At 33.0% G+C, this 26,480-nt stretch overlaps 1 protein-coding gene across 1 annotated transcript; it reads left to right on the forward strand.

Moving 5' to 3' along the window:
- Nucleotides 1-11,294: 11,294 nt before the first annotated feature.
- LOC115723298 (carotene epsilon-monooxygenase, chloroplastic) lies at nt 11,295-15,531 on the forward strand. Its single transcript, XM_030652736.2, has 9 exons — nt 11,295-11,910; nt 12,488-12,784; nt 12,864-13,061; nt 13,540-13,641; nt 13,934-14,074; nt 14,187-14,294; nt 14,626-14,708; nt 14,884-15,046; nt 15,185-15,531. Exons 1-9 carry the CDS (start codon nt 11,404-11,406, stop codon nt 15,251-15,253), a joined length of 1,668 nt encoding a protein of 555 aa, XP_030508596.2. The 5' UTR covers nt 11,295-11,403; the 3' UTR covers nt 15,254-15,531.
- The last annotated feature ends 10,949 nt before the right edge of the window (nt 15,532-26,480 follow it).

Consider the following 26,480-nt stretch of genomic DNA (forward strand, 5'->3'; position numbering starts at 1 on the left):
TGGAAGTGGCCTTGATTATTATCAAGACTTTGATTAAATATTTAGTAAGCCTAGGTTATGACCTAGGGTTGGAAACGGTTATTACCGTTACGAGTGATTACTCTTGAAACCGCGGTTAGGTTTCTTACTTATCGTTTGCTTTATCGGGCAACGATAGTGACATATTCAACTCGTGGTTAACGAGTGGTAAAGGGGTACTTTATAAAGTACCAAGATTGTGTAATGTGAATGTGTAATGTGTAAAGGAATACATTATGATATTGTATAATGAGTAAACATATTGGTATGAGATTAAATTGATAATCATTTTCAGTTAATGTTTTGGTTACTTTTCTTGCTGAGTCTCTGTGACTCACGGGTGCTTTATGGTGCAGGTAAAGGGAAGGCAAAAGTTGAGCAACCATGAGTTTGTGGTCGCAGGAGCAATGTACATACCAGCCGCAGTGGCACGGCTCAGTAAACAGGATGCTCTATTTTGATTATATTTTGGAAATATAAAGTTTATGTTGTAAAATACTTTGAAACCAGTTTGTAAATATTTTGAAAACAGGGGGACCCCGTAGTCTATATCACTTATCTTTTGTTAAATAGTTTTAAAAGTTGAATTTTGATTATCAAAATTTAATTACCCACACTTTTCAGTATAATTACATATTATATAAATCAAAGTATTTTATTAAATTGCACACACGTGGCGTCTCTGTTGGACAGGTCGTTACAACATGGTATCAGAGCGCTAAGGTTTTTAGATCCTGAAGACTTGTTTGATATGTACATTGGCTGCAAGGACCTGATCGACTCATGGTTTAGTAAGCTTTAAATAAAAGATAGTTTGTTAATTATCTGATTACCTGATTATTTGAATTATGTTGATATCGTAATGGTGTGGGTAGAATTATAATATATGGAAATACTTATCAGTATTGCTATTACATGGAATGTGATCGCAGGTGTATAGTTATGCACCCAAGGCGGACTGGTAGGGGTACCCGTGAGCTAGCTGGGCTCGGGGCTGCCGGTGAGAGTGAGAACCCTCCACCACCACCTAACTGGGAAGAGTTATATGCTGCAATGCAAGAGACTATTCGGTAGCAGGGTGAGCAAATCAGAGAATTGAGAGAGCAGCGAGCTCAGCCTGCTCTAAACCCTGATCCTGATCCTCCGGCACCTCTGGTAGTACCACAGGATGCAGGGAATCGTTTGGAACCATTGTATGAGCGGTTCAGGAAGCAGAACCCGCCAGTGTTTGAGGGTGGTGCTGATCCACTCAAGGCGGAGCAATGGATGAGTATGATAACATCCATTTTTGATTTTATGCGGGTTGAAGATAATGACCGGGTCAGGTGTGCTACTTATATGCTGCGGGATGATGCCCGTATTTGGTGGGAGATTGTATCTCAGGGTCATGATCTGAATAACATGACCTGGGAAGCCTTCCGGGCCTTGTTTTATGAGAAGTATTATAATGAGTCTATTCGGGCAGCAAAGGCAGAAGAGTTTATACGGTTAACTCAGGGTAGTATGACTGTGACAGAGTATGCCACTAAGTTTGATCGACTGGCAAAGTTTGCCTTAGATGAGGTGGCTACTGAAGCTGCTAGGAAAGCAAAGTTCATTCGAGGGCTGGATGAACACATCGCCCGGGACGTGATTGTTGCTTCTAAACAGCCGGGGGTTGCCCGAACTTATGCTCAGATAGTTGAACTCGCCCTAGTTTCTGAGGGTGCAGAAGCTCAGATACGAAAGAAAAATATTGCCAGAAGAGATTCACGGAAGCAAACATCAGGTGTTGGTTCTGGTAGGGGTACTGATCCCGGTGACCGCAAGAAAAGACCTAGTGAATCATCAGCAGCAGGCCCAAACAAAAGATTCCAGGGTAACCAAGGTTTCCGTCGTGGTGGAAACAAAAACTGGCGGACTTTTCCTGAATGTTCGAGATGTAAAAGGCATCACTTGGGCGAGTGTCAGTCCAGGGCCTGTTTCCACTGTGGAATGGTGGGTCACATGAAGAGAAATTGTCCATAATTACTACGACTAGAGCAAAAGAAGGATGATACACCCACTCATGCCCGAGTGTTTGCCCTGACTCAAGCTGAGGCTGATGCTGGTCCTTCCACTGTGACAGGTCAGCTTTCTGTTGCTGGTACTTTAATGACTGTTCTAATTGATTCTGGTGCGACGCATTCTTATATTTCAAGTAGAATAATTGAGAAATTGAATAGACCTAGTGATGTGCTTTCTAGAGGTTTTGGAACCTTGCTGCCTACTGGGGAGTTGGTTATCTCTAGTAGGTGGGTTCGATCCCTTCCAGTATTTGTGGAAGGAAGAGAGTTATCAGTTGATCTGATAGAATTGAACCTGGAGGATTTTGATGTTATTTTGGGGATGGATTGGCTTGCTAAATACAACGCCACCATTGATTGTAAGAGAAAAATGGTAACTTTTTAGCCTGAGGGTGAGGATCCTTTTGTATTTGTGGGTAAGATGCAGGGATCTCGGATTCCCTTAATTTCAGCACTTAAGGCAAGGGATTTGTTGTGTGAGGGGTGTATTGGTTTCTTAGCAAATGTAGTGGATACTACCTGGGAACCACAAGCGGGACCGGAGCATGTCCCAGTGGTTCGAGAATTTCTGGATGTTTTTCCAGAAGAGTTACCAGGGTTACCGCCAAAACGTGAAATCGATTTTGAGATTGATCTAATATCAGGAGCTGAACTTGTATCGAAAGCTCCCTACAGGATGGCATCTGCGGAGCTGAAAGAGTTAAAAGTTCAATTACAGGGGATGATGGATTTAAAATTTACTAGACCTAGCACTTCACCTTGGGGTGCACCAGTTTTGTTCGTGAAAAAGAAAGATGGAACTTTACGAATGTGCATAGATTACCGGGAGTTAAACAAGTTGACAGTGAAGAATAAGTATCCTTTGCCAAGAATAGATGATTTATTTGATCAGCTGCAGGGAAAGACTGTCTTTTCCAAGATTGATCTTCGGTCTGGTTATCACCAACTGAGGATTCGGGAGGAGGATATTCCCAAGACAGCTTTCCAGACCTGGTATGGCCATTACGAATTCCTGAAAATGTCCTTCGGATTAACAAATGCCCCAGCATCATTTATGGACCTGATGAACCGAGTGTTCAAAGACTTTCTGGATGATTTTGTTATTGTCTTTATTGATGACATTCTAATTTATTCAGACTCAGAAGAGACTCACGAAAGACATCTTCGAATGGTATTACAACGTCTCAGAGAGCATAAGTTGTATGCAAAGTTCAAGAAATGTGAATTTTGGTTGCCTCAGGTGAGTTTCTTGGGGCATGTGGTGAGTAAAGATGGCATTTTAGTGGACCCAGTAAAGATCGAAGCAGTACGTGACTGGCCTCGACCTAAGTCAGCAACCGAAGTTAGAAGTTTCCTGGGATTAGCAGGGTATTATCGAAGATTTATTGAGGGCTTTGCAAATATTTCTACGCCTTTAACTGAATTGACTCGAAAGAATTGTAAGTTTGTTTGGACTGACAAGTGTGAAGGTAGTTTCCAGGAATTGAAGCAAAGATTGATTACCGCTCCTGTGCTAACCTTACCAAAAAGTGATGAAAAGTTTGTAATTTATTGTGATGCATCCAAATAGGGGTTAGGTTGTGTTCTTATGCAGTCAGGGAAAGTGATTGCTTATGCATCCAGGCAATTGAAAGAGTATGAACAGCGGTATCCTACCCATGATATTGAATTGGCAGCAGTTGTTTTTGCATTGAAAGTTTGGCGTCACTATCTGTATGGTGAGAAGTGTGAGATTTATACAGATCACAAAAGCCTCAAGTACTTTTTCACTCAGAAGGATTTAAATATGAGGCAACGACGATGGTTAGAACTGGTCAAAGATTATGACTGCGAGATTCTCTACCACCCTGGTAAAGCAAATGTGGTAGCGGATGCTCTAAGTCGGAAAGGACCAGGGCAAGTTTATGAACTAAAGGAAATTTCAGCAGAGCTGGCTGAGGATATGACTAAAGCAGGAATTGAATTTGTAATTGGAAAACTTGCTAACATTACCCTACAGTCTGATCTATTGGAAAGGATTAGAGTAGCTCAACAAGGAGATCTTGAGCTACGGGGGCATAAGGAGAAGTTAGAGGCCAGATTGGCAAGAGACTTTTCGTGTTTATCTGATGGGTTGTTACGATACAAGAACAGAATCTGTGTGCCGGTTGATAAAGAAATCAGACAGGAGATTCTTGATGAATCTCATACTACACCGTACTCCTTACACCCAGGAACAACCAAGATGTATCATGATGTGAAAGCTTTATACTGGTGGTCGGGTATGAAGAGGGATATTGTTGAATATGTGTCAAAATGCTTAACCTGTCAACAAATTAAAGCAGAACATCAAAGGCCAGCAGGTCTGCTTCAACCTCTAAAGATTCCTGAATGGAAATGGGAAGACATCACCATGAATTTTGTAGTGGAATTGCCCAGAACAGTAGGGTATTATGATTCTATTTGGGTGATAGTGGATCGATATACGAAGTCTGCTCACTTTCTCCCGGTGAGGACAACGTATACAGTGGATCAATATGCTGATTTGTATATCAAGGAGATAGTTTGACTTCACGGTGCCCCAACGTCGATAGTTTCAGATCGAGATCCAAAATTTACATCCAAATTTTGGGAAAGTTTACAACAAGCAATGGGTACTAAGTTGAAATTCAGTACAGCTTTTCATCCTCAAACCGATGGTCAATCTGAAAGGACTATCCAGATACTTGAGGATATGTTGAGAGCATGTGTAATGGATTTTTAAGGTTCTTGGAACAAGTATCTACCTCTGATTGAGTTTTCTTATAACAATAGTTATCAGAGTACCATTGGCATGGCTCCGTATGAGATGCTTTATGGAAGGAAATGTCGATCACCTATTCACTGGGATGAGGCTGGTGAACGTAGGTATCTTGGACCTGAAGCTGTCCAAAGAACGAGTGAGGCTATTGAAAAGATTCGAGCTCGTATGCTTGCTTCACAAAGTAGACAGAAAAGCTACGCAGATCCAAAGCGTAGAAATGTTGAATTCCAGGTTGGGGATTTTGTTTTCCTTCGGGTATCCCCAATGAAAGGAATTCGAAGTTTTGGGAAGAAAGGAAAGTTGAGTCCCAGATTTATTGGTCCGTTTGAAATTCTTGAGAAAGTAGGTCAGTTAGCTTATCGGTTGGCTTTACCTCCTGCTTTATCTGGGGTTCATAATGTGTTCCATGTCTCGATGCTTCAGAAATATGCATCGGATACAACTCATGTCTTAAGTTATGAAGACATTGAACTTCAAACCGACCTGTCATATGAAGAACAACCAATACAGATTTTAGACAGGAAAGAAAAGGTGCTGCGGAACAAGACTATTCCGCTAGTTAAAGTGCTGTGGCGGAACAGTAAGATTGAAGAAGCGACTTGGGAGTTAGAGTCGCAGATGCGAGAGTTGTATCCCGAGCTTTTCAAGTAAATTTCGAGGACGAAATTCCTATAAGTGGGGGATAGTTGTAATATCTCAGAAAATAAATAATATTTAAATAGACATATTTTATTAAATATGTAATTATTTTGGAAACGAAGTAAGATTATGATCTTACTTAGGGTAATTATTGAGAATTTACTCAATGAAATACATAGCGTAATTTATTAATTACGAAGATTATTTTGGGATATGTGAGTACCGAGGATATCAATTTTTCAATAAAATATTTTTTATTGGGCCCGTCGATTTTGGTTAGAAATGTCACGACATTTATGGAAGAATTATTTTGAGAATATTCTAGACTAGGTTAGAAATTTAGAATGTCGGTTTAATGGAATTAGCAAAATTACAAAAATGCCCTAGGTTATTTTAAAGTTTATATTTTTTTTCATTAGGGGTAAATTAGTCTTTTGCTTTTGTTTTACTTTTAGGGCTGCCTACCATTTTTTTTTAAAGAAAGGGAAAAAAAAAGAAAAGAAAAAAATGAAATAAGAAAAAACCCTATTTAAGGTAATAGCTTCCAAGGCAAGAAACAACATTCTTCTTCTCCCCTTCGTGCAAACCAACCAGCCAGCAAGAGAGGCTCTCCTCACCATTTTCTTTTGTCTTTGGAGCATATTATTCAACCTAAGCTCAACCTAGAATTGATTGAGGTAAGTTTACACCTTATGGGTTGTGATTTTTAATGGATTTTGGTTGGTTTAAGGTTAGAGTTTTGTGTTTCTGTGGCTGTAGGGATTAGGTTGAGTTTGAGTTATGTTTAGGTTATATTTTTGTGTATGTTGAGAATGGTTTTGAGAGGTTTCTTTGGCTGCTTGGATTGAAGTGTGTTGGTTGAAGCTAAAATATGAATTTCTTCACTTGAACATGTGATTTTGAGTTAGAGATTGAATTTTTGTGTTTTGAAGCTTGGGTTATGTTATATTTATGTTATTATACTGTTTTGGAAGGTTTGAGCAGGTTTGGTGGAGGCTTGATTTGTTTTTGGGGTGAAAAACCAGAAATCACCATGGCTGCCAGGCAAAAAAAAAGCAGGTCGTTTTTCTGGGTGTCTGAAAAACGGCCGACCGTTTTTCCCAGGAAAGGGGGATTTTGGTTTTTCTCCTCAAGTCCGTTCTAATTCGGGGTGTCTTTCAGAGTGGAATTCAGGGTGTTTTAGAGATGGTTAAGCTAGTTTGATCTGGGAGAAAGTAGGGTGTGTTCGATTGTGAGAATTAGAGTTGATTATCAGAAATTTGATTAAGGTTTTCATTTGAGTTTTAATTGTCGTGACATAGGACCGGAATTGCTTAGCTTGTTTTCCACTCAGGTCGGCCCGTACTCTTGATTTCTGAACCAAGGTAAGAAAAGTGGTAAGCACCGTATGTGGTTAAAGATTAATGGTTGAATGGAAGTGGCCTTGATTATTATCAAGACTTTGATTAAATATTTAGTAAGCCTAGGTTATGACCTAGGGTTGGAAACGGTTATTACCGTTACGAGTAATTACTCTTGAAACCGCGGTTAGGTTTCTTACTTATCGTTTGCTTTATCGGGCAACGATAGTGACATATTCAGCTCGTGGTTAACGAGTGGTAAAGGGGTACTTTATAAAGTACCAAGATTGTGTAATGTGAATGTGTAATGTGTAAAGGAATACTTTATGATATTGTATAATGAGTAAACATATTGGTATGAGATTAAATTGATAATCATTTTCAGTTAATGTTTTGGTTACTTTTCTTGCTGAGTCTCTGTGACTCACGGGTGCTTTATGGTGTAGGTAAAGGGAAGGCAAAAGTTGAGCAACCATGAGTTTTTGGTCGCAGGAGCAATGTATATACCAGCCGCAGTGGCACGGCTCAGTAAATAGGATGCTCTATTTTGATTGTATTTTGAAAATATAAAGTTTATGTTGTAAAATACTTTGAAACCAGTTTGTAAATATTTTGAAAACAGGGGGACCCCGTAGTCTATATCACTTATCTTTTGTTAAACAGTTTTAAAAGTTGAATTTTGATTATCAAAATTTAATTACCCACACTTTTCAGTATAATTACATATTATATAAATCAGAGTATTTTATTAAATTGCACACACGTGGCGTCCCTGTTGGACAGGGCGTTACATATCTTGTACCAACAATAGTTTGAAACTATTGATTTCAAGAAATAATAAAATATGTATATATTAATTTGCTTCTGGCATTGCCAATATATGTGAAATCTATATTCTTTGAAATAGAATTTCATGTCTATTCATTCTCTTCAGGAAATAATATTTAAATATTCTAAATGTACAATAAATTTGTACAATTCACATTCTATTCAATAATCAAATATACTTTTATCTTGATTATAAGTGTGTCCGTACTATAGGTACGCGACTACTATTATTCAATTCCACACATGATATATAAATTTCATGCACTTTGACTGTGTGTGGATCTTTTGGTTGTTTCCAATTTTTTCTGGAAATATTTGAGTAGCAAACAATGCCATTGATTATTTAAAATCATTACATTCACTTCGGGGAATGACGTTGAACAAGTAGAACATTATTATAAATTTCTTAAAAAATTATTACTTGTTCATCTATAAAAAGAAATTACTCAGCAATTTCTTTAACCATATTTCAAAGAATATATGAATACAATTTTTTTCATAATCTTCAAGATGTATGCAAAATTTGATCTTTAATATATATCACACACAATAATTTCCAACATTGCAAGTAATAACAATGTATAGTAACATGACTAATAGAAACAATCTTTAAAAGTAGTTGAATTCAATTCGTATCATTCTTTGCAGAGAATGATGAACAATAAATACATGCCTTATGTATTTAAATAACATTAGTCATGCTCATTGTTATTCTTATACATTGATGTTGTTGGAAATATTTTACCAGGATCTAGATTTACTACCATGTATGTTTCATTAACATCCTAATATGAATTCTAAAACAATGAAATAAACACATATAAAGTTTAGTAAACCTTACATTGGGTGCAGCGGAATATAATGACTCCTTCCGTTCAGATCTCTAGCCTTTGATTCCTTTCTGTAGTAGAGCATCACCAAGATCTGAACCTGGATCTTTTTCTCTCCTTCCTTTGATGTTGATTCTCCTTCTTGTTGTTTGGAATCTCCTACAGTCTTACACACTATGATTGAGATATCACTTGATGTGTGTGGGCACTCACTCATTCACTAATGGCTGAAATTATTTAGTGTGAAGAAAGGCTTAGTGTTTCGAATTGAAGAAGAAAGAAGAAGGAAGAGGTCTCATCTAGGTTTTTAGCTTTGGAGGTATTAGTTGGATAATGAGACCATAACCTTCCTTTTATACTATTCTTCAATAGGGTTAGGGTTGAATTAAATGGATTAAAAAAGAATAAAATATTGGGCAAAAATACCTCTTGGCCGTACACAATAAATGGACCAATCTCTAGTTACAATTTTGCCACTTTATTTTAACCACTTATTCTTCTTTTCAATAATACCATATTTTCCAATTCAACCTTATAAATGCCAAACTATTTATTTAATAATTAAAATAACTATCAAATAAAATTGTCATTTATAATATTTATTAATTAGACTCCATAAAGTCTCTTAATCAACAAATAAACCCCAAAACACTATTTCTTCACAATCAAGCCATAACATAGTGAAAATTCATAAGCTAGACATAGTCTAACTTTAGAATTATAATTGATTAATCAAAATCAATTAACTGAGTTTTACAAGTAGTATGGTCTCAACTAGTATGGGGACCATGGGCCTATATTTCCGAGCTTCCAATAAGTCGAACCAAATTTACCAAGTAAATTCCCTAACTTATTAGTTCCTTATTGAATCCACACTTAGAACTTGGAATTGCACTCTCAGTCATATAGAACGCTCTATATGTTCCACGATATAGATACGTCATTAGTTATCCATTGTTATAATCCTAATTTGATCAATGACCCTCTAATAGATGATCTACATTGAATAGGCACTAAGTTACCGTTACACCTTCAATGTATTTTATCCTTAAAACACTTAGCTCCGTACAAATGATATTTCAGCGAAGTGAAATGAGATCTCCACCATTTATCTCTGTTTAGCCAAGCTCGAAGGATATCATCGTTTCACTTCTAAATTCTTATAGAAGTTATAGACTCCATATTTATGTTAGCGCTCCCACTCAATTATAATATCATGTTCCCAAAATGTACGTATCACCCTGACCCAAAAGTAGGCTTAACTAACAAATCAAAGAAAAAATATAATACTCTTGAGATCGAACCTAAACATATCAGGATTAAGATCATTTGATCTAGGATCAACGGGTGATATTGAATTGAATAGATATTACGGTAAATTTAATATATCTAATCAAAGTTCAATATCGGTCCCTTCTAATGCATACTCCATACATCCGATACTGGTAAACTTTGCCAATGCCCTGGAAAGGATATAACACTTATCCAAGGTGTAAGAATACCTATCGCTGATTATACCATGCCAGTCTAAATCCAGTGTTCTGACAAATCAGGAAATAAACTTTCAAACATATAATTAAGATTATATTCCACTGTGCTGACAACACTATAATCATTAACAAATTCATATGTTCTGGACTTAAATAGAATTCATACATTATATATATAATCATGAAATAAATCATGTGAACCATACAACATTAAATGTTATTTCTGATCTTTATTAATAAGTAAATCTGATTATATTGAAATGAGTTTTATTTAGGGCATAAAACCCAACAGATGTTTCAATACAATTTTCTTAACATTCTTTTTGGGTATTCAAAACCCACTATAAAATTGCATCAATAATAATTATTTTTAATGATTCTTTAGTTGTATTCACATAAATACAATAATTTTTTTCGACAAATATAAAACATTTACTTCAGGAAATGTTTGTCAAAATCTATATCGATATTAGATTACTTTTCATTGTCCTCAAAGAATACAAGAACATATATATAAATATGTATTCATCTCTTTCATTATATATCCACCAACTATATAATGAATATTGCGTTTGCATAATCTTCAGGATATATGCAAGATTTTATTGAGGATGCATAATCTTCAGGATATATGCAATATTTTATCGATGATGCATAATCTTCAGGATATATGCAATATTTTATCGAGGATATATAATCTTCTGGATATATGTATAATTTATATAGATTTTCTTTAGTATATCATATACATGTATATTGTAAATATTATAAATGATAAGAACATAATATATATATATGAAATCAATAATAAATATATAAAAACATATACATACATATATAATATATAGATATATAGATAAAAAGAAAAAGGAAAATAAAGGATTCTTGAAATTGTGAGTATATATATAAATATATATTTAGTCTATCTTGACTTTGAAACAATTCAAGAACTTTAACAAAATACTTACATTGGGGCTTAGGCAGAGACTCAAAGACTCGTGCTGATAACGTGTTATAAAATAATATAGAATAGATGAGAAGAAAGAAGAAGATGAAGAGAGAAAGAGAAAGTGAATGAGAATTTCTCAGTTGTTTATTCTAATGGGGTGAATCCTATTTATATAAAGACAAGAGTCAAATATTAACAAACTAAGAAAAAGAGAAACTCAGAAAAAGATGAATGTTGATTACAATTAATGGTAATAAATAAAAAATTTCGACATCCACATAATTATTAATATACAAAAATAAAATAGAAATACTTGAGACTTGTTTAAATGGGAACAAAAACAGCTATTTTTTTTTTTTTTTTTTTTTTTGTTATGAGAGGGGATAACGGTCATTGACATACATAACTGAACAAAGACTCATCCCTCTCTCTCTGTCTCTTATGATATATCACATTTACAAAGCTGATTTTGATTTTGAACCATGTCTTTCTCGCTTTCTTTCTCTTCGCTTTCAACTCCTCTGCTCAAGCCCACTTTTCTATCTCCAACCCCGTTATTATCACCACCATCTCGTTCTCTCTCCATTAAATCCTCCATTGACAAGGACCCAGATTCCAAGTTCTCTTCTACTAACAATACCACCAACTCTAAATCGTGGGTCAGCCCCGACTGGCTCACTTCACTCACTCGCTCCCTCACCATTGGCAAGGGCGACGACTCCGGTATCCCCATAGCCAGTGCTAAGCTTGATGATGTTTCTGATCTTCTGGGTGGTGCTTTGTTCCTTCCGCTTTTCAAGTGGATGAATGAGTATGGGCCCATTTACAGGCTCGCCGCGGGGCCTAGGAATTTTGTCGTGGTCAGTGACCCCGCCATTGCTAAGCATGTTCTTAGAAATTATGGCAAGTATGCCAAGGGTCTTGTAGCTGAGGTCTCGGAGTTTCTTTTCGGGTCTGGTTTTGCAATTGCCGAAGGCCCACTTTGGACGGTAAAGAATCGAACTTTGTTTATTTTGACATGTTGGTATAGTTTAATTCTCTTTCATTTTTGGTTGTGATTCTTGTATTGCTATTTTGTTGTTTCTTTATTCTTTAGAGAAGGTTCAAATTTCACTTTTATATATCAATGTTAGCCAAAATTTGATATCTTTTTTATTAAAAAAAATGCCCATTTTGGATGGTAGAGGATCCAACTTTGTTGGTTTGAGACGTGGGTGTGACTAAAACTAAGATGGCATGCATTTCAGTTGTGGATCTTATACGGTGAAAATTGATGATAGATTTATTACAATTGGCTTAGTGCCTTGATAAAATGCTACTAAGTTCCTTGTAAAGTTCCTACGAGGTATTGAATCTCAGAGGGCTTAATGGAGGCATACTATGGAGTATGGACCCGATCACTTGACCTACTCTTTTGAGTTCTATGAAGAAGTTCCAAGAGCACAACATCCCAAAACTTTACAAAATACTTTGAGTAGCTGCTTAGTGATTCTTCTTGTTGATGATATGAATTAGAATTAGAATTTTAACCCTCTTATTTGAGAAGGAATATCTGATTCGTTTTAGGCAAGGCGCAGGGCTGTGGTTCCTTCACTTCACAAGAAATACTTATCCCTGATTGTTGACCGAGTGTTTTGTAAGTGTGCGGAAAGGTTGGTGGAGAAGCTTAAAACTAATGCACTAAATGGCACTGCAGTGAACATGGAGGAGAATTTTTCTCAGTTGACACTTGATGTTATCGGTTTATCTATATTCAACTACAATTTCGATTCACTAAATGCTAATAGCCCAGTTATTGAGGCAGTTTACACTGCATTGAAAGAGGCAGAGGCTCGTTCCACAGATTTGTTGCCATATTGGAAGGTACTGGTTCTTAATTCTCTTGTTCTTGTTTAGCTATTCTTTGGCGATAATCATTATGCATTGTTTTCTTTTGTTGAAGGTTAAAGCTTTGTGTAAAATAATCCCAAGGCAAATAAAAGCTGAAAATGCAGTTACGGTTATCAGGGAAACTGTTGAAGAACTTATTGCTAAGTGTAAAGAGATAGTGGAAGCTGAAGGTGAAAGAATAGACGACGAAGAGTACATAAATGATGCTGATCCCAGCATTCTTCGTTTCTTGCTTGCTAGTAGAGAAGAGGTCTGATCATGCATTTCCCCTTAGCCATTACCTTTCTTTATTTGATGAATGATGACAAGGAAATAACTTTATCACTAAAATGAACATTGTAAATGATTAAGATGGACAAGCTGCCAGCTAGTACATTATAGAAGAAATATGTTTAGTTTCTTAATGAAATTTAGGATTTGTTTTGAGGATGAGGCATGTATTTGTCTTTGAAGTAACAGAAATAGTTTGAATCAATTAATACTATACTCCTATTCCAATGCCACACTAGACAATAGTATGTATAGGTTCATAAATGGTACTTTCCTAATTGTAGACCATTATACAAGAACTGATTGTCAGGTTTTTAACTTGAGCATGTATATATTCAGCAAACAAGTTTTGACTCTTTTAGACCATTAAAGTTAGTTTTGACTAATTTCTAATCTTGTCGATTTTCTATATTCATCTTGTATGTGAAGTTCTAAACTGAAGTATTTATGTCTATTAGGTTTCAAGTGTACAGTTGCGGGATGACCTTTTATCTATGTTAGTTGCTGGCCATGAAACAACTGCCTCCGTCTTGACTTGGACAATGTATCTTCTAAGTAAGGTACCTTTACCATTTTAATGTACTTTTTTTCCGGTTAGGTTGTGAGTAATGCATTGATCCTATCATGCAACAGAATTCAAAGCTCAAAAATTTACATAACTCATAAGCACTACTCCCATTTATGCCTTTTATATGTGGACTATGGTCTCTTATGAGTCAATAATCCATGAATTTTAAAGAAGCTCATGATTCCTTCTGCTTTAGCTGGCAGTGAACATGGATCATGGTCGTGATGTTTATCATTGTACATGTTTATAATAATAATTAAAAAATTGTTTATTTGTTGATTTAGGACTCCAGTTCATTGATGAAAGCACAAGAAGAAGTTGATCAAATTTTACAAGGAAGACCTCCTTCCTATGAAGATGTGAAGGACCTAAAGTTCTTGACGCGTTGCATACTTGAGTCTATGCGTCTCTATCCACATCCTCCTGTATTGTTCAGTTTTACACCTTTATATTTGACAAAAAATTAGATGTAATCTCTTTATTCTTGTTTGAAATATTTTTATAATGTATATGATTTCAATTTTTCAATCTATGTAGGTGTTGATCAGAAGAGCCCAAGTCCCTGATCTACTTCCTGGAAATTACAAGGTCAATGCTGGTCAAGATATAATGATATCAGTATACAATATTCATCATTCTTCAAAGGTATTACCTAATAGTATATATGTATGACAGTTTGTTGCTTTATTCAACTTGACCAATTGAAGAGGCTATCTAAGCTCATGATAATTGCCTTTGTGAGATGTAACTATTTTTACATTTCAATTCTATGTATTGGAATATCAAATTTCAGTGCCTCTAATTTTATTGAATCTGCATTCCTAGTCTTTGCAAATTTTGACAAGAATGCAGCTCAGCTATTTTGTCTGTTCAATTGTCAAAACACGCACGTACACATAGGGCCTCCAATTGGTTTCAAATTTTTATTTATATATAAATATATATTATATATAAAGAAAAACACGTGTCGTGCAAGGTATGGGAGAGAGCAGAAGAGTTTGTACCAGAAAGATTCGACGTTGATGGTCCCATGCCAAATGAATCTAACACAGATTTCAGGTATTGGTTTATGCACATTTCCAGAAGCTTCAATAGTTACAATATATCTGGATGCAAATAATGGAAATAACACATTTTCTTTCAAATAAAGAAGTTGATCACCCAAATTGCATTCATTCATTGCTTAAAAACTCTTTTGGCTTTGACTCTAATTCGCAATAATAATTTGGTGTAGGTTCATTCCATTCAGCGGAGGACCTCGCAAATGTGTTGGCGATCAGTTTGCCATGTTGGAGTCTATTGTTTCTCTAGCAATCTTTCTGCAAAACTTCAACTTTGAGTTGGTTCCGGATCAGATTATTGGCATGACTACTGGAGCTACAATACACACAACCAATGTAACGCCTTCTGAATGTAACTTCAGCATTTGTCGAATCTTTGCTCGAGTCTGGATTTAGAAATCTCAACCCCACCCACCCTACCACAGAAGTGTCAATGGACTAAATCTAACTAACAAAACACTGTTTGTATTGCAGGGTCTGTACATGAAACTTAGCTCGAGGGAAAGGGAAGCCGCGGTGACTTCTTCCTCTCCATCTAGATGAGATGTAACAGTTGGTATGTCACAAGTTATTCTTCTCCAAAACTGATGTGAAGAACTGAAAAGAGAATCGTTTGTATTGTGTCTAACAGCATAGGAAAATGATTTTATGCATCATGGTTGTAAAATTCTTCTCCCATAAGACCATTTTTTAATAGATAGTGTAAATTTTGTACTAAATTTGGGTCAAAAAATAAGTCATGACAATTTTATAATTGTACTTCAATATTAAATTAAATTTATTTTAATAAAATGTGTAAAAAAATCAATAAAAATAATAAATTTTTATTGAATGTATATAAAAATTATATTAAATATATAAATAAAAATATAAAAAGTTATTAATTATATTAATGAATGATAAAAGAGTAAATAAAAAAATGATATATATTGTGGTGTAAAAGTTGACGTAATTTTTGTAATTTTTAGTATGTGTTAAATTTAAACTACATTATATGTTAAAAGATCAACACTTCCTTTACAAGTATCTAGAATTTTTTAAGGTAAATACCATTTTAGATCCTGTATTTTGTAAAAGTTATTAATTAGACCTTTTGTTTTATTAAATGACATAGTAGACCCTGTATTTTTCAAAATAGTACAAATAGGATTCTAAACTGACTTTTTGTCAAAATAAAATTTAATAATAATTCGATCTAAATGTATTATGACAAAACTTACATTTTTCTGTATCTGTTCGTGTTAGGAATTGTCTTCAAATTGGTTATATTAAAAAAAAGTTGTCAAAAATTAAGCTCATGGTCCTATTTTTACCATCTTGGAAAATACTGGGTTCATTTTGTCATTTAATAAAATAGAGGATCCAATCTGTAACTTTTGCAAAATCCAGGGTGCCAAATGGTATTTACCCAATTTTTATTAATTTTGGTAAAATTATAGAACCATCTAGAATTATATAGAATTAATATTCATAAGAAGTTTCAAGAATATTTTAGTAACACAATTAGCTAAAATTATCTAGAATATTATAGTTGGTTTCTTTTGAGTAGTATAAATAGGGGTCATGGGTCTTCAAGTTGTGCATCCAACAAGAGTGTTTTCAAAGTGTGTTCAAAAGAGTGAGAGTGTGTCCTAAAGTGTCCCAACATAAAGATAAAGTGTTTCAAAAGTGTGAGTTATACACAAGAGTATTGTAAAGGTGTCTAGTATTAAATAAGAGTGTGAGTGTTTAGTCTATTGTGATCTAGTAAAAAAGGGTTCAAGTCTTGGTGTAATTACTTTTTCAATAATTAAAGTAATTCCGTTTTTCACTTGTTGTGTTATCCATTAAGTGGTATCAGAGCCGAATAGAGTTCGTTCCAGAAGAGTTCTTTGTTGAGTTTCTTAGAGTGATCGTGAATGGTTTAGTACTACAGAGTTTGCACGATGGGTGACCTTCAAGTGGTCGGCGGAATTAAGAAACTTAACAATCAAAATTACATCACGTGATCAATGCACATGGAGGCATATCTCCAAGGCCAAGACTTATGGGAGATCGTTAGTGGCAATGAAGTCACACAACCGGAGGACACATCCGCTTTGAAGAAATGGAAGATTAAAGCTGGCAAAGCCATGTTTGCGATTCAGACTACAATCGAAGATGAGATGTTGGAGCACATCAGGCCAGCGAAGACACCGAAGGAAGCATGGGATACTTTCGCATCATTATTCACCAAGAAGAATGATACAAGATTGCAGCTTCTGGAGAACGAGCTTTGTTGGGTTTTATGCCCTAAATAAAACTCATTTCAATATAATCAGATTTACTTATTAATATAGATCAGAAATAACATTTAATGTTGCATGGTTCACATGATTTATTTCATGATTATATGTACATAATGTATAAATTCATCTGAAACCCTTTTCACATACTTGATCCTGTTTATTGTGTCGTCAACACATTGGAAAGTAAACATGACTATGTGAATAAAGTTTTCCTAGATTTATCAGACACAGGGTTTTACTGATACGATAATCTACAACAGAGTTTACTTGCATTTGGAGAAGTGCTATGTTCTTTCCAGAGCATTGGTTAAAGTAAAGCTCAGGTTGGATGCATGGAGTATGCATCGGAAGGGACCGATATTGAACTTTGACTTAGATTTAATTAAACTTACCGTAAAATCTATTCAAGTCAATATCGCCTAGTTGATCCTAGATCAAATGATCTTAATCCTGTTATGATTAGGCTCAATCTTGAAAGGCTATTCGTGTTCCTTGAATTGTTAGTTAAGCCTACCTTTAGGTCAGGGTGATACGTACTTTTTGGGAACACGGTAGTGCAATTGAGTGGGAGCGCTAGCATAAACATGGAATCTATAGCTTCTATCTGGCGAATAGTAAGCAAAGGATGATCTCCTTCGAGCTTGACCAAACGAAAATAAATGGTGGAGATCTCATTTCACATAAGCTGAAATATCATTTATACGGGGTCAAGTGTTTTAAGGAATAAATACATTGTAGGGTGTAACGGTAATCTAATCCCTTTACAGTGTAGATCATTCATATAGAGGATAATTGATCACATTAGGATTATAACAATGGATAACTAATGATGTGTCTATATGGTGGAACATATAGAGCATTCTATATACTGAGAGTGCAATTCTAAGTTCTATGCGTGGATTCAACGAAGAATTAATAAGTTAGTGAATTTTAGTGCTAAATTCTTGATCTACTTATTGGAAGCTCGGTTATATAGACCCATGGTCCCCCCACTAGTTGAGATAATATTGCTTGTAAGACTCATGTAATTGGTTTTGATTAATCAATTATAATTCTCAAATTAGACTATGTCTATTTGTGAATTTTTCACTAAGTAAGGGCGAAATTGTAAAGAAAGAGTTTTAGGGGCATATTTGTTAATTATGATACTTTGTATGGTTCAATTAATAAATATGATAAATGACAATATTATTTAATAATTATTTATAGTTATTAAATAGTTAGAATTGGCATTTAAATGGTTGAATTAGGAAATTGGCATTTTTGAGAAAATCAGATACAAAAGGTGTTAAAATTGCAAAATTGCAAAAAGCAAGGCCCAATCCATTAAAGCTATGGCCGGCCACCTATTGTAGTATTTTAAGTTGATTTTTTCATTATTTTAATGCCGTATAATTCAAATCTAACCCTAGTGGAATGCTATAAATAGATAGTGAAGGCTTCAGAAAAATAAGACTTTTTCCTGACACTTCTGATTCAGAAAACCTGAGCCTTCTCTCTCCCTATCTTTAGCTACCACTTCCTCTTTCTCTTCCTTTGAATTTCGAAATCCTTAGTGATTAGAGTAGTGCCCACACACATCAAGTGATACCTCAATCATAGTGAGGAAGATCGTGAAGAAAGACTTTCAGCAAGAAGGAGTTTCAGCATCAAAGATTCAGAGAAAGAGATCCAGGTTCAGATATTGATAATGCTCTGCTACAGAAAGGAATCAAGGGCTAGATATCTGAACGGAAGGAGTCATTATATTCCGCTGCACCCAATGTAAGGTTTCTTAAACTTTATATGTGTTTAATTTATCGTTTTAGAAAGTTCTTATTTAGGATGTTAATAAACATACTTGTGAGTAGATCTAAGATCCTGGTAAAATAATTTCCAACAACTGGCCTCAGAGCCATGGTAATTGATTTACTTGCAAGAAATTTGGACTTTAAAACGATTGTTTGTATGTTCTTTGGATGGTATCATGTTGTATTGAGTGTTATTTGATGATTGATTGATGTTTGTAAATTTTCGTGAAAATTAATTGCGATTCTATTTCTGGAATTATTTTTATTGGATAGTATGGAAACAATTAAGCAAGTTAGTCCTTTACAGAACTTAATTTGGATTTTATTTGAATTAGTTATGATTTTTTGAAGATTTGAAAAAATGGGGGTGTGCTGATATTTTCCTGCGATCGCAAATCTGTCCGTACAGTTCACAATTTTTTTGTTTTTCTTCGATTTTTCATGCTTTTTCATGGAATTAACTTCCGATTTTTGGTATAGTTTTGTATTTATACTATTACTATTCCTAATTCAATTCTAATTATCTTTTTGAATTAATTTAATATTTTTTAAATTTAAATCAAGATATTAGTGTAATTTGAATTTGAATAGAATTAGTATCTATCTTCTTGCTTAAAAATCTATCTTATTTTAAAATTTGATTATATCTTATCTTATTTTAAATTTAAAAATAAGATATTTATAATCATGTAATTTTTAAATGATATAAGATATTTTGCTAATTTTTTAAATTTTGTTATTTTATTTATTTAAATTACATTTAAAATTTGAAAAAGATATTTATTTATCTTTTCTAATTTTTTATTTAATTTTTATTTATAAAATAACATTTAAAATTTAAAAGTAGTTAGCAAATTTTTGAAATGATATTTAGGTTGGTTGAAACCTAATTTTTCAAAAATTGTAGGTTTAATTTTAAATTTAAATTTTTTTAAAAAAATTTCGAATTTTTCAAATTTTTTTAAATTTTCGATTTTTTTTTTATTATTTAATTAATTATTTTCGAAATTAAATATTTAATTTAAAATTAAATAAATCCTACATCCAACTATCCAACTAACCTTGTTGCAGGAGTATGTGTTATGTGTAAGTTTTCAAAACCTATTATTACTTGATTGCAAATAGCCATGGTTACCTTTTGCCAGATCTAATGATCTGATGGCTCCCTTGGTCAAGATAATAATTTGTAACAGGTATATTTACAATCTTCTTTCATCTGTGTATGGCCTAGCAACATGATAGGACCCATCCAAAGTGTGCCTGTGTGAGCCTATGTGTTTAATTTGATTTATAGATACATATAGGTTGTTGTTGCTAAAATAAATTATCATAGTTCTTGATAGAATTTATTTAGGCCCATTTAGTTATTGGGCTTATTCAATTAATAACAGTTGTTCTTATTAAGGTTAAATTCCTCTCTTTTAGGCCTTGTGTGAGAGTTGGGAGCCATAGAAGTGGGTACGACATACTGAACCCAGCACCCCCTCACATGAACCACCCCAATTGTGAAGGCCCATTTGCCTGATTTGAATGACTGTACTAGGTTAATTAGACTAGTTTAACCTAATAAAATTGATTAGCAACATAATTAATTTCATTTATTTTGAAATTAAATTAAGAAAATTATAGTTTAAAGAATTCTTTATTCTAAGCTAAACTATATGTATTTTCTTGTATTTAATTAAATATAGAATTATAACCATCTAGAATCTTTCTCGAACTTAATTTAAATTTTTCATTAAATATTCTTATTTAAGTTGATATTTAGTTATCTACAACTAACCAACTTAAATCTGAATATCTTTTGAATTTCAAATTTCAAAATTAAGTTGAGAAATTTTAGGCATTGGTTATTAAGATTCTTTAGATATTTTTTAAGTTAATATCTTTTCGAATATTAACTTAAAATGGAATATTTTCAAATTAAGTGGTTACAACTTAATTTTTGATATTTAATTAAATTTAAATTTGAAAAATATTTAAGTTCTAGATTTTTTCTAATACAACTTAAATTAGATATTTTTTCAAATTTTGTGGAAAAGATACTTAGTCAAATAAGATATTTTCTAGATAATTATTTCTAGACTACTTATTATTTCTAATATTAAATAGGAAAATATTATACATTGTGAAATTAATTATTTATATAATTAATTTTGGTACAATTTATTTTAAGTATATTTTTTCCTAGTATTAAACTAGAGATTAATAATTAAGCCTTCTCCACACTTAATTATTTATTTCTTGAATTTAATACATTTAATTAATTTGAAAATTAAATATCTAAGTTGATTTTTATCATCATACTTAAATATTTATTTTTCATGACATTTAATTAAATAGAAAATTATTTTTAGTTGAAATTTATTTTTCAACTAAATTTAAATAATTTTCAAAATATATTTTTTCTTTATTTTATTAATCAATTTTTGAAATTGCATTACTTAAATGCTAGAATTTCGAATTTTATTTTGAAAAATAGATTAAGTTGTAAATTAATTATTTATTTTAATTAATTCTTGGATCAACTTAAATCAATAATTTTTTCATTTATTGATTAATTTAAAATAAATTGAATTAAAGTATATTATTAGAAATTGAATTAATTAGTCAAAGGAAAATCTAGATAGATGATATTTTTGCTTGAAGTATTTTTCTAGTGTATTTAATTAAATAGAAAATTAATATTTAAGTTGATTTTCATCATCTACTTAAATATTTGAAATTTTTCTTATATATTTAATTAAATAGGAAAATTATATTTTTTGTTGTAAATTAATTTTATTAATTAATTTTGGGCCAACATTAAATTAGAATAATTTTTCCAGGATTTATTTTCTATTTTAATATGCATTTTTCGAAAATTGTATTCTTAAATACTTTAATTTTTCGAAATGCAATATATATATTTATAGAAAATCAATTTGAGTTGTAAATTAATTTAAATTAATTTTGTAACAACTTAAATTGAATATTTTTCTAAATATTTATTGGAAATTATTACTAAGATGGAAATAATTCATGTTATTTTCATATCCATCTAAGTAAAATTTATAAATATTAAATTAAAATTTATATTTAGAATTTTTTATTCTAAATTGGAAATTTTAATTAAATAAATATATATTTAAAATAAATAGAATAAATAAAGAGAATCAAAGAAAATACAACTCCTTTTAAATAATGAGCTTTTAATCAAAAGACATTCGATCTCCATTGTGGGTTTTACACGGCGTTTGTTTTAGTGAGTAATCCTCCCAAATGGAGGAACGTTCATTAGCGATTTCGCACCGTTTAACCTCGCATGATAAGTAGTTTGTAAGTGTTTTGTATGGTATGGATCACCCTAATGGTGGCGACCATACTTGACTTGCAAATTATGAAACAATGGTGGAAGCTCATAAGATAGAATTGCCTTGACTCTCGCCTAAACGGGACAACGCTGAATTCCAATCTTGATCGAATAAAAGGTTGCTAGAATGGTTATCATTTTAGATGAGCTGACAACTCTATTCAATAGATGATGCTTTGACTCTCGCCTAAACGGGACCTTTGTATCGCTTGTTGAAAAACCTTGGAAATTATTTAGGATTGTAAGTTTTAGTATTTTCACTTGTCATTCCTACTTGCTATATGCTTATAATTTCTGAATTGTGTATGAATTTATATTGAACCATGTTATTTTCTGTTATTAAGTTGTAGTTTAATTTCGAATCTTCATTGTTGGTCTAACATGTTTGTTTTTCTAATGAGATAAATCCCTAATGGATTTTCACCATTACACATACATAATAGTGTAAGATCTCGAAAGATAAATATTGTATATGCGACATCTAGCTGTTCATCAATTGATGACACCTTAGACTAGTATTTTTACAATATGAAACAAGAAGATTACATAAATAAGATTACTTTGTCTTTCGCTAATCGAAGCATCGTTGGATTCTTATTTATAAACGAAATTATCCTAATTCCTCTTAGCTTATTCATTTCTAATTAGCTTTAAAAACATATCATTGGATGAATGGTCTATAAATCATTTCATGTCATTATATTTTCTCTTAAGAAATTAAATGACGTATATGATTATAATCCCGAAATTCTATTCCCAATTGATATAAATCCTCAATCTTAGAAATCTCCTACTTGTATGGGCAAATCTGACTTAGAGTTTGAATTAGTAGTGGTGGTCCAAGAAAGAATTACTCATTATATTTGGTTGAATTTAAGTCTTTGACTTTAATTTTAGAATCCAAACAGAAATTTTCTTATATTTCTAATTCCATAATACAATACAGTTACACTTTCTCAAGTGTTCAACATCCATCTTCTATTAATGGATTAAAACTGTATGGAATATGAGTTAGGTATTCTGTGACCAGGATCCACTTGCAGTATTCTAAAAATTCTTTGATGTAACTAAACCTATGTCATCAAAAGACACTACCACATTTTTTTTAATCTATGGCATTTGTATCTTGTTCATAGTGGATTTGACAAGATCAATCTCTGCAAAGAGTTAATATGCCTATATCCACTGAAAGTAGTTCATCTCATTCGCAGATGAATGTACATTCAGGAGTGTATATGAGTTTTTCGTTGTATTCTTCAAACGAAAACTCTAGATTATACCTTTTAGCAAGAAATTTGAAATGTTTGAAAAATTTCATTAATTTCTAGCAATGGTTAAAACCATTAAGGTAAGTGGTTAAAGATCTTGCGAACTGATAGGGGTGGAGAAATAGTTAGTAGATATGCAGTTCAAAGATCATTAAATTGATTTTGAATTATATCCAAACTTACCTCCCCAGAAATTTCGAGTTGCATGTTAATGATTAGTTACTAGTCGTTGCCTAATTCCTTCCATGGTAATACAATTTCAGAATGATGTAATGGTTGTATACTTATTGTAAAACATTACTAGATTCATGGATGACCTAATCAAAAATCTTAAGAAAAGCTAGAACTGTGAACCATGGTTTGTTAGCTTTTCTAAATGATTAGGGGTGGACCATCCCATTGTCAATAGATAAGAAAGTGTTTGTTCAAACAAATACTACTTTTCTAAGAAAATGACTAAGTCTGAAAAACAAGTAGCAAATAAAGGAGATATTTAATTCTTGATTCCAAAAGTGTTCTATCATCTTATATAACATATGATGATCCCACTGCCTCTGTTGTCTTGTCACAACCGAAGAGATCAATACTATTTAGTTTTCTTAGACATAATTCACGGTGCCTTGTCGTAGTGGGAGAGTTTCTAGGAACTCACCTTCTTATGACTTGGGAGACACTAGTGATTAAAATCCATTGTGAGTTTAAACAAGTAATGGATTGTCAAGATAAGAAACTAAGAAGAAAGCCAATAGAACTATGGTTTAATCCATTCACATGGAATAACCTAAAGTTTTCTATTACAAGGACATAAAAGGAAATTTTAGTTAATAAGTCTATTCTATGGACTTAACAAACTTCCTGTTCCTAGTATTATAGGTTTGAGTTTATCTAAACCTATGGCTTGTGGTATACCTGGTAATTACTTACTCTAATGCAAGCAACTTACTTTAGTAAGATGCTGAAGCATTTTCTTTCTAATGGCAATCTATAGAAGCTTCACAACTTCTTAGACATAGATTTTATTTATCTAAGGAAAAGTCTTAACTATTCCAGAAAAGATAAAGCCATGAAAGAATTTCTTATATCAACAGTGAGAGGTCTTAGACATGCTTTTGTATGCCTTAGACCAGACACCTGCTGTTGAGTGGGAGTAATGAGTAGGTATCAGATTAATCCAGGAGAAGAACATTGGAAGACAATCAAGTAAATCTTAAGATTAAGAAGAGGAACTATATGTTAGTCTATAAGGGTGTGTTTAAAACTCTTAGACTACACCATATCAGATTTCGAAATTTGCCTTTGTGCTAGTAAATCTTTCTGATAAGATGGTGATTACTCTGGGGGTGGAATAGTGATTTTGGAGAAGTGTAAAAACCTATCTGAAGTCTCTAGGTCTACTAGAGAGGGACTGAATGTTAAGGTTGCAGGAAAGGTACTTATTCAGTCTAAGGAAAGTTCTATACATTTTTGGCATCATTCCAAATTGCCTTAAACTACTAGTGTTAATTTCCTGATTAACCAAAAGTAGTTGCCAAAGATATAGAATCCAGTATCCCAAGAGAGTAGACATATAGAGAGGAATTTCACATTATCAATGATTTTGTGATTAAAGGAAGAGTAATGGTGGAGAAAAGGTTGTGGTTAATTCAACTTTTCTGATCCTATTACGAGGAGTTTACTACTACTACACTTGATTTGTATATCAAGGTGTTGAGATTATTTGAAACACACTTTTTGTTTTATATTAGTGCAAGTGGGAGTTTGTTGGGTTTTATGCCCTAAATAAAACTCATTTCAATATAACCAGATTTGCTTATTAATATAGATCAGAAATAACATTTAATGTTGCATGGTTCACATGATTTATTTCATGATTATATGTACATAATGTATAAATTCATCTGAAACCCTTTTCACATACTTGATCCTGTTTATTGTGCCGTCAACACATTGGAAAGTAACATGACTATGTGAATAAAGTTTTTCTAGATTTATCAGACACAGGGTTTTACTGATATGATAATCTACAACAGAGTTTACTTGCATTTGGAGAAGTGCTATGTTCTTTCCAGAGCATTGGTTAAAGTAAAGCTCAGGTTGGATGCATGGAGTATGCATCGGAAGGGACCGATATTGAACTTTGACTTAGATTTAATTAAACTTACCGTAAAATCTATTCAAGTCAATATCGCCTAGTTGATCCTAGATCAAATGATCTTAATCCTGTTATGATTAGGCTCAATCTTGAAAGGCTATTCGTGTTCCTTGAATTGTTAGTTAAGCCTACCTTTAGGTCAGGGTGATACGTACTTTTTGGGAACACGGTAGTGCAATTGAGTGGGAGCGCTAGCATAAACATGGAATCTATAGCTTCTATCTGGCGAATAGTAAGCAAAGGATGATCTCCTTCGAGCTTGACCAAACGAAAATAAATGGTGGAGATCTCATTTCACATAAGCTGAAATATCATTTATACGGGGTCAAGTGTTTTAAGGAATAAATACATTGTAGGGTGTAACGGTAATCTAATCCCTTTACAGTGTAGATCATTCATATAGAGGATAATTGATCACATTAGGATTATAACAATGGATAACTAATGATGTGTCTATATGGTGGAACATATAGAGCATTCTATATACTGAGAGTGCAATTCTAAGTTCTATGCGTGGATTCAACGAAGAATTAATAAGTTAGTGAATTTTAGTGCTAAATTCTTGATCTACTTATTGGAAGCTCGGTTATATAGACCCATGGTCCCCCCACTAGTTGAGATAATATTGCTTGTAAGACTCATGTAATTGGTTTTGATTAATCAATTATAATTCTCAAATTAGACTATGTCTATTTGTGAATTTTTCACTAAGTAAGGGCGAAATTGTAAAGAAAGAGTTTTAGGGGCATATTTGTTAATTATGATACTTTGTATGGTTCAATTAATAAATATGATAAATGACAATATTATTTAATAATTATTTATAGTTATTAAATAGTTAGAATTGGCATTTAAATGGTTGAATTAGGAAATTGGCATTTTTGAGAAAATCAGATACAAAAGGTGTTAAAATTGCAAAATTGCAAAAAGCAAGGCCCAAT

This window comes from Cannabis sativa, chromosome 3, assembly GCF_029168945.1.
Source record: "Cannabis sativa cultivar Pink pepper isolate KNU-18-1 chromosome 3, ASM2916894v1, whole genome shotgun sequence".
NCBI lineage: Eukaryota > Viridiplantae > Streptophyta > Magnoliopsida > Rosales > Cannabaceae > Cannabis > Cannabis sativa.

Excerpts from the sequence above, each read along its gene's own strand:
- LOC115723298 (XM_030652736.2), top strand. The coding sequence starts at position 11,404 with ATGTCTTTCTCGCTTTCTTTCTCTTCGCTTTCAACTCCTCTGCTCAAG. Across the intron at positions 11,911-12,487 it reads CCGAAGGCCCACTTTGGACG|GCAAGGCGCAGGGCTGTGGT; the intron begins GTAAAGAATCGA and ends GATTCGTTTTAG. Across the intron at positions 14,075-14,186 it reads GTCTCTATCCACATCCTCCT|GTGTTGATCAGAAGAGCCCA; the intron begins GTATTGTTCAGT and ends CAATCTATGTAG.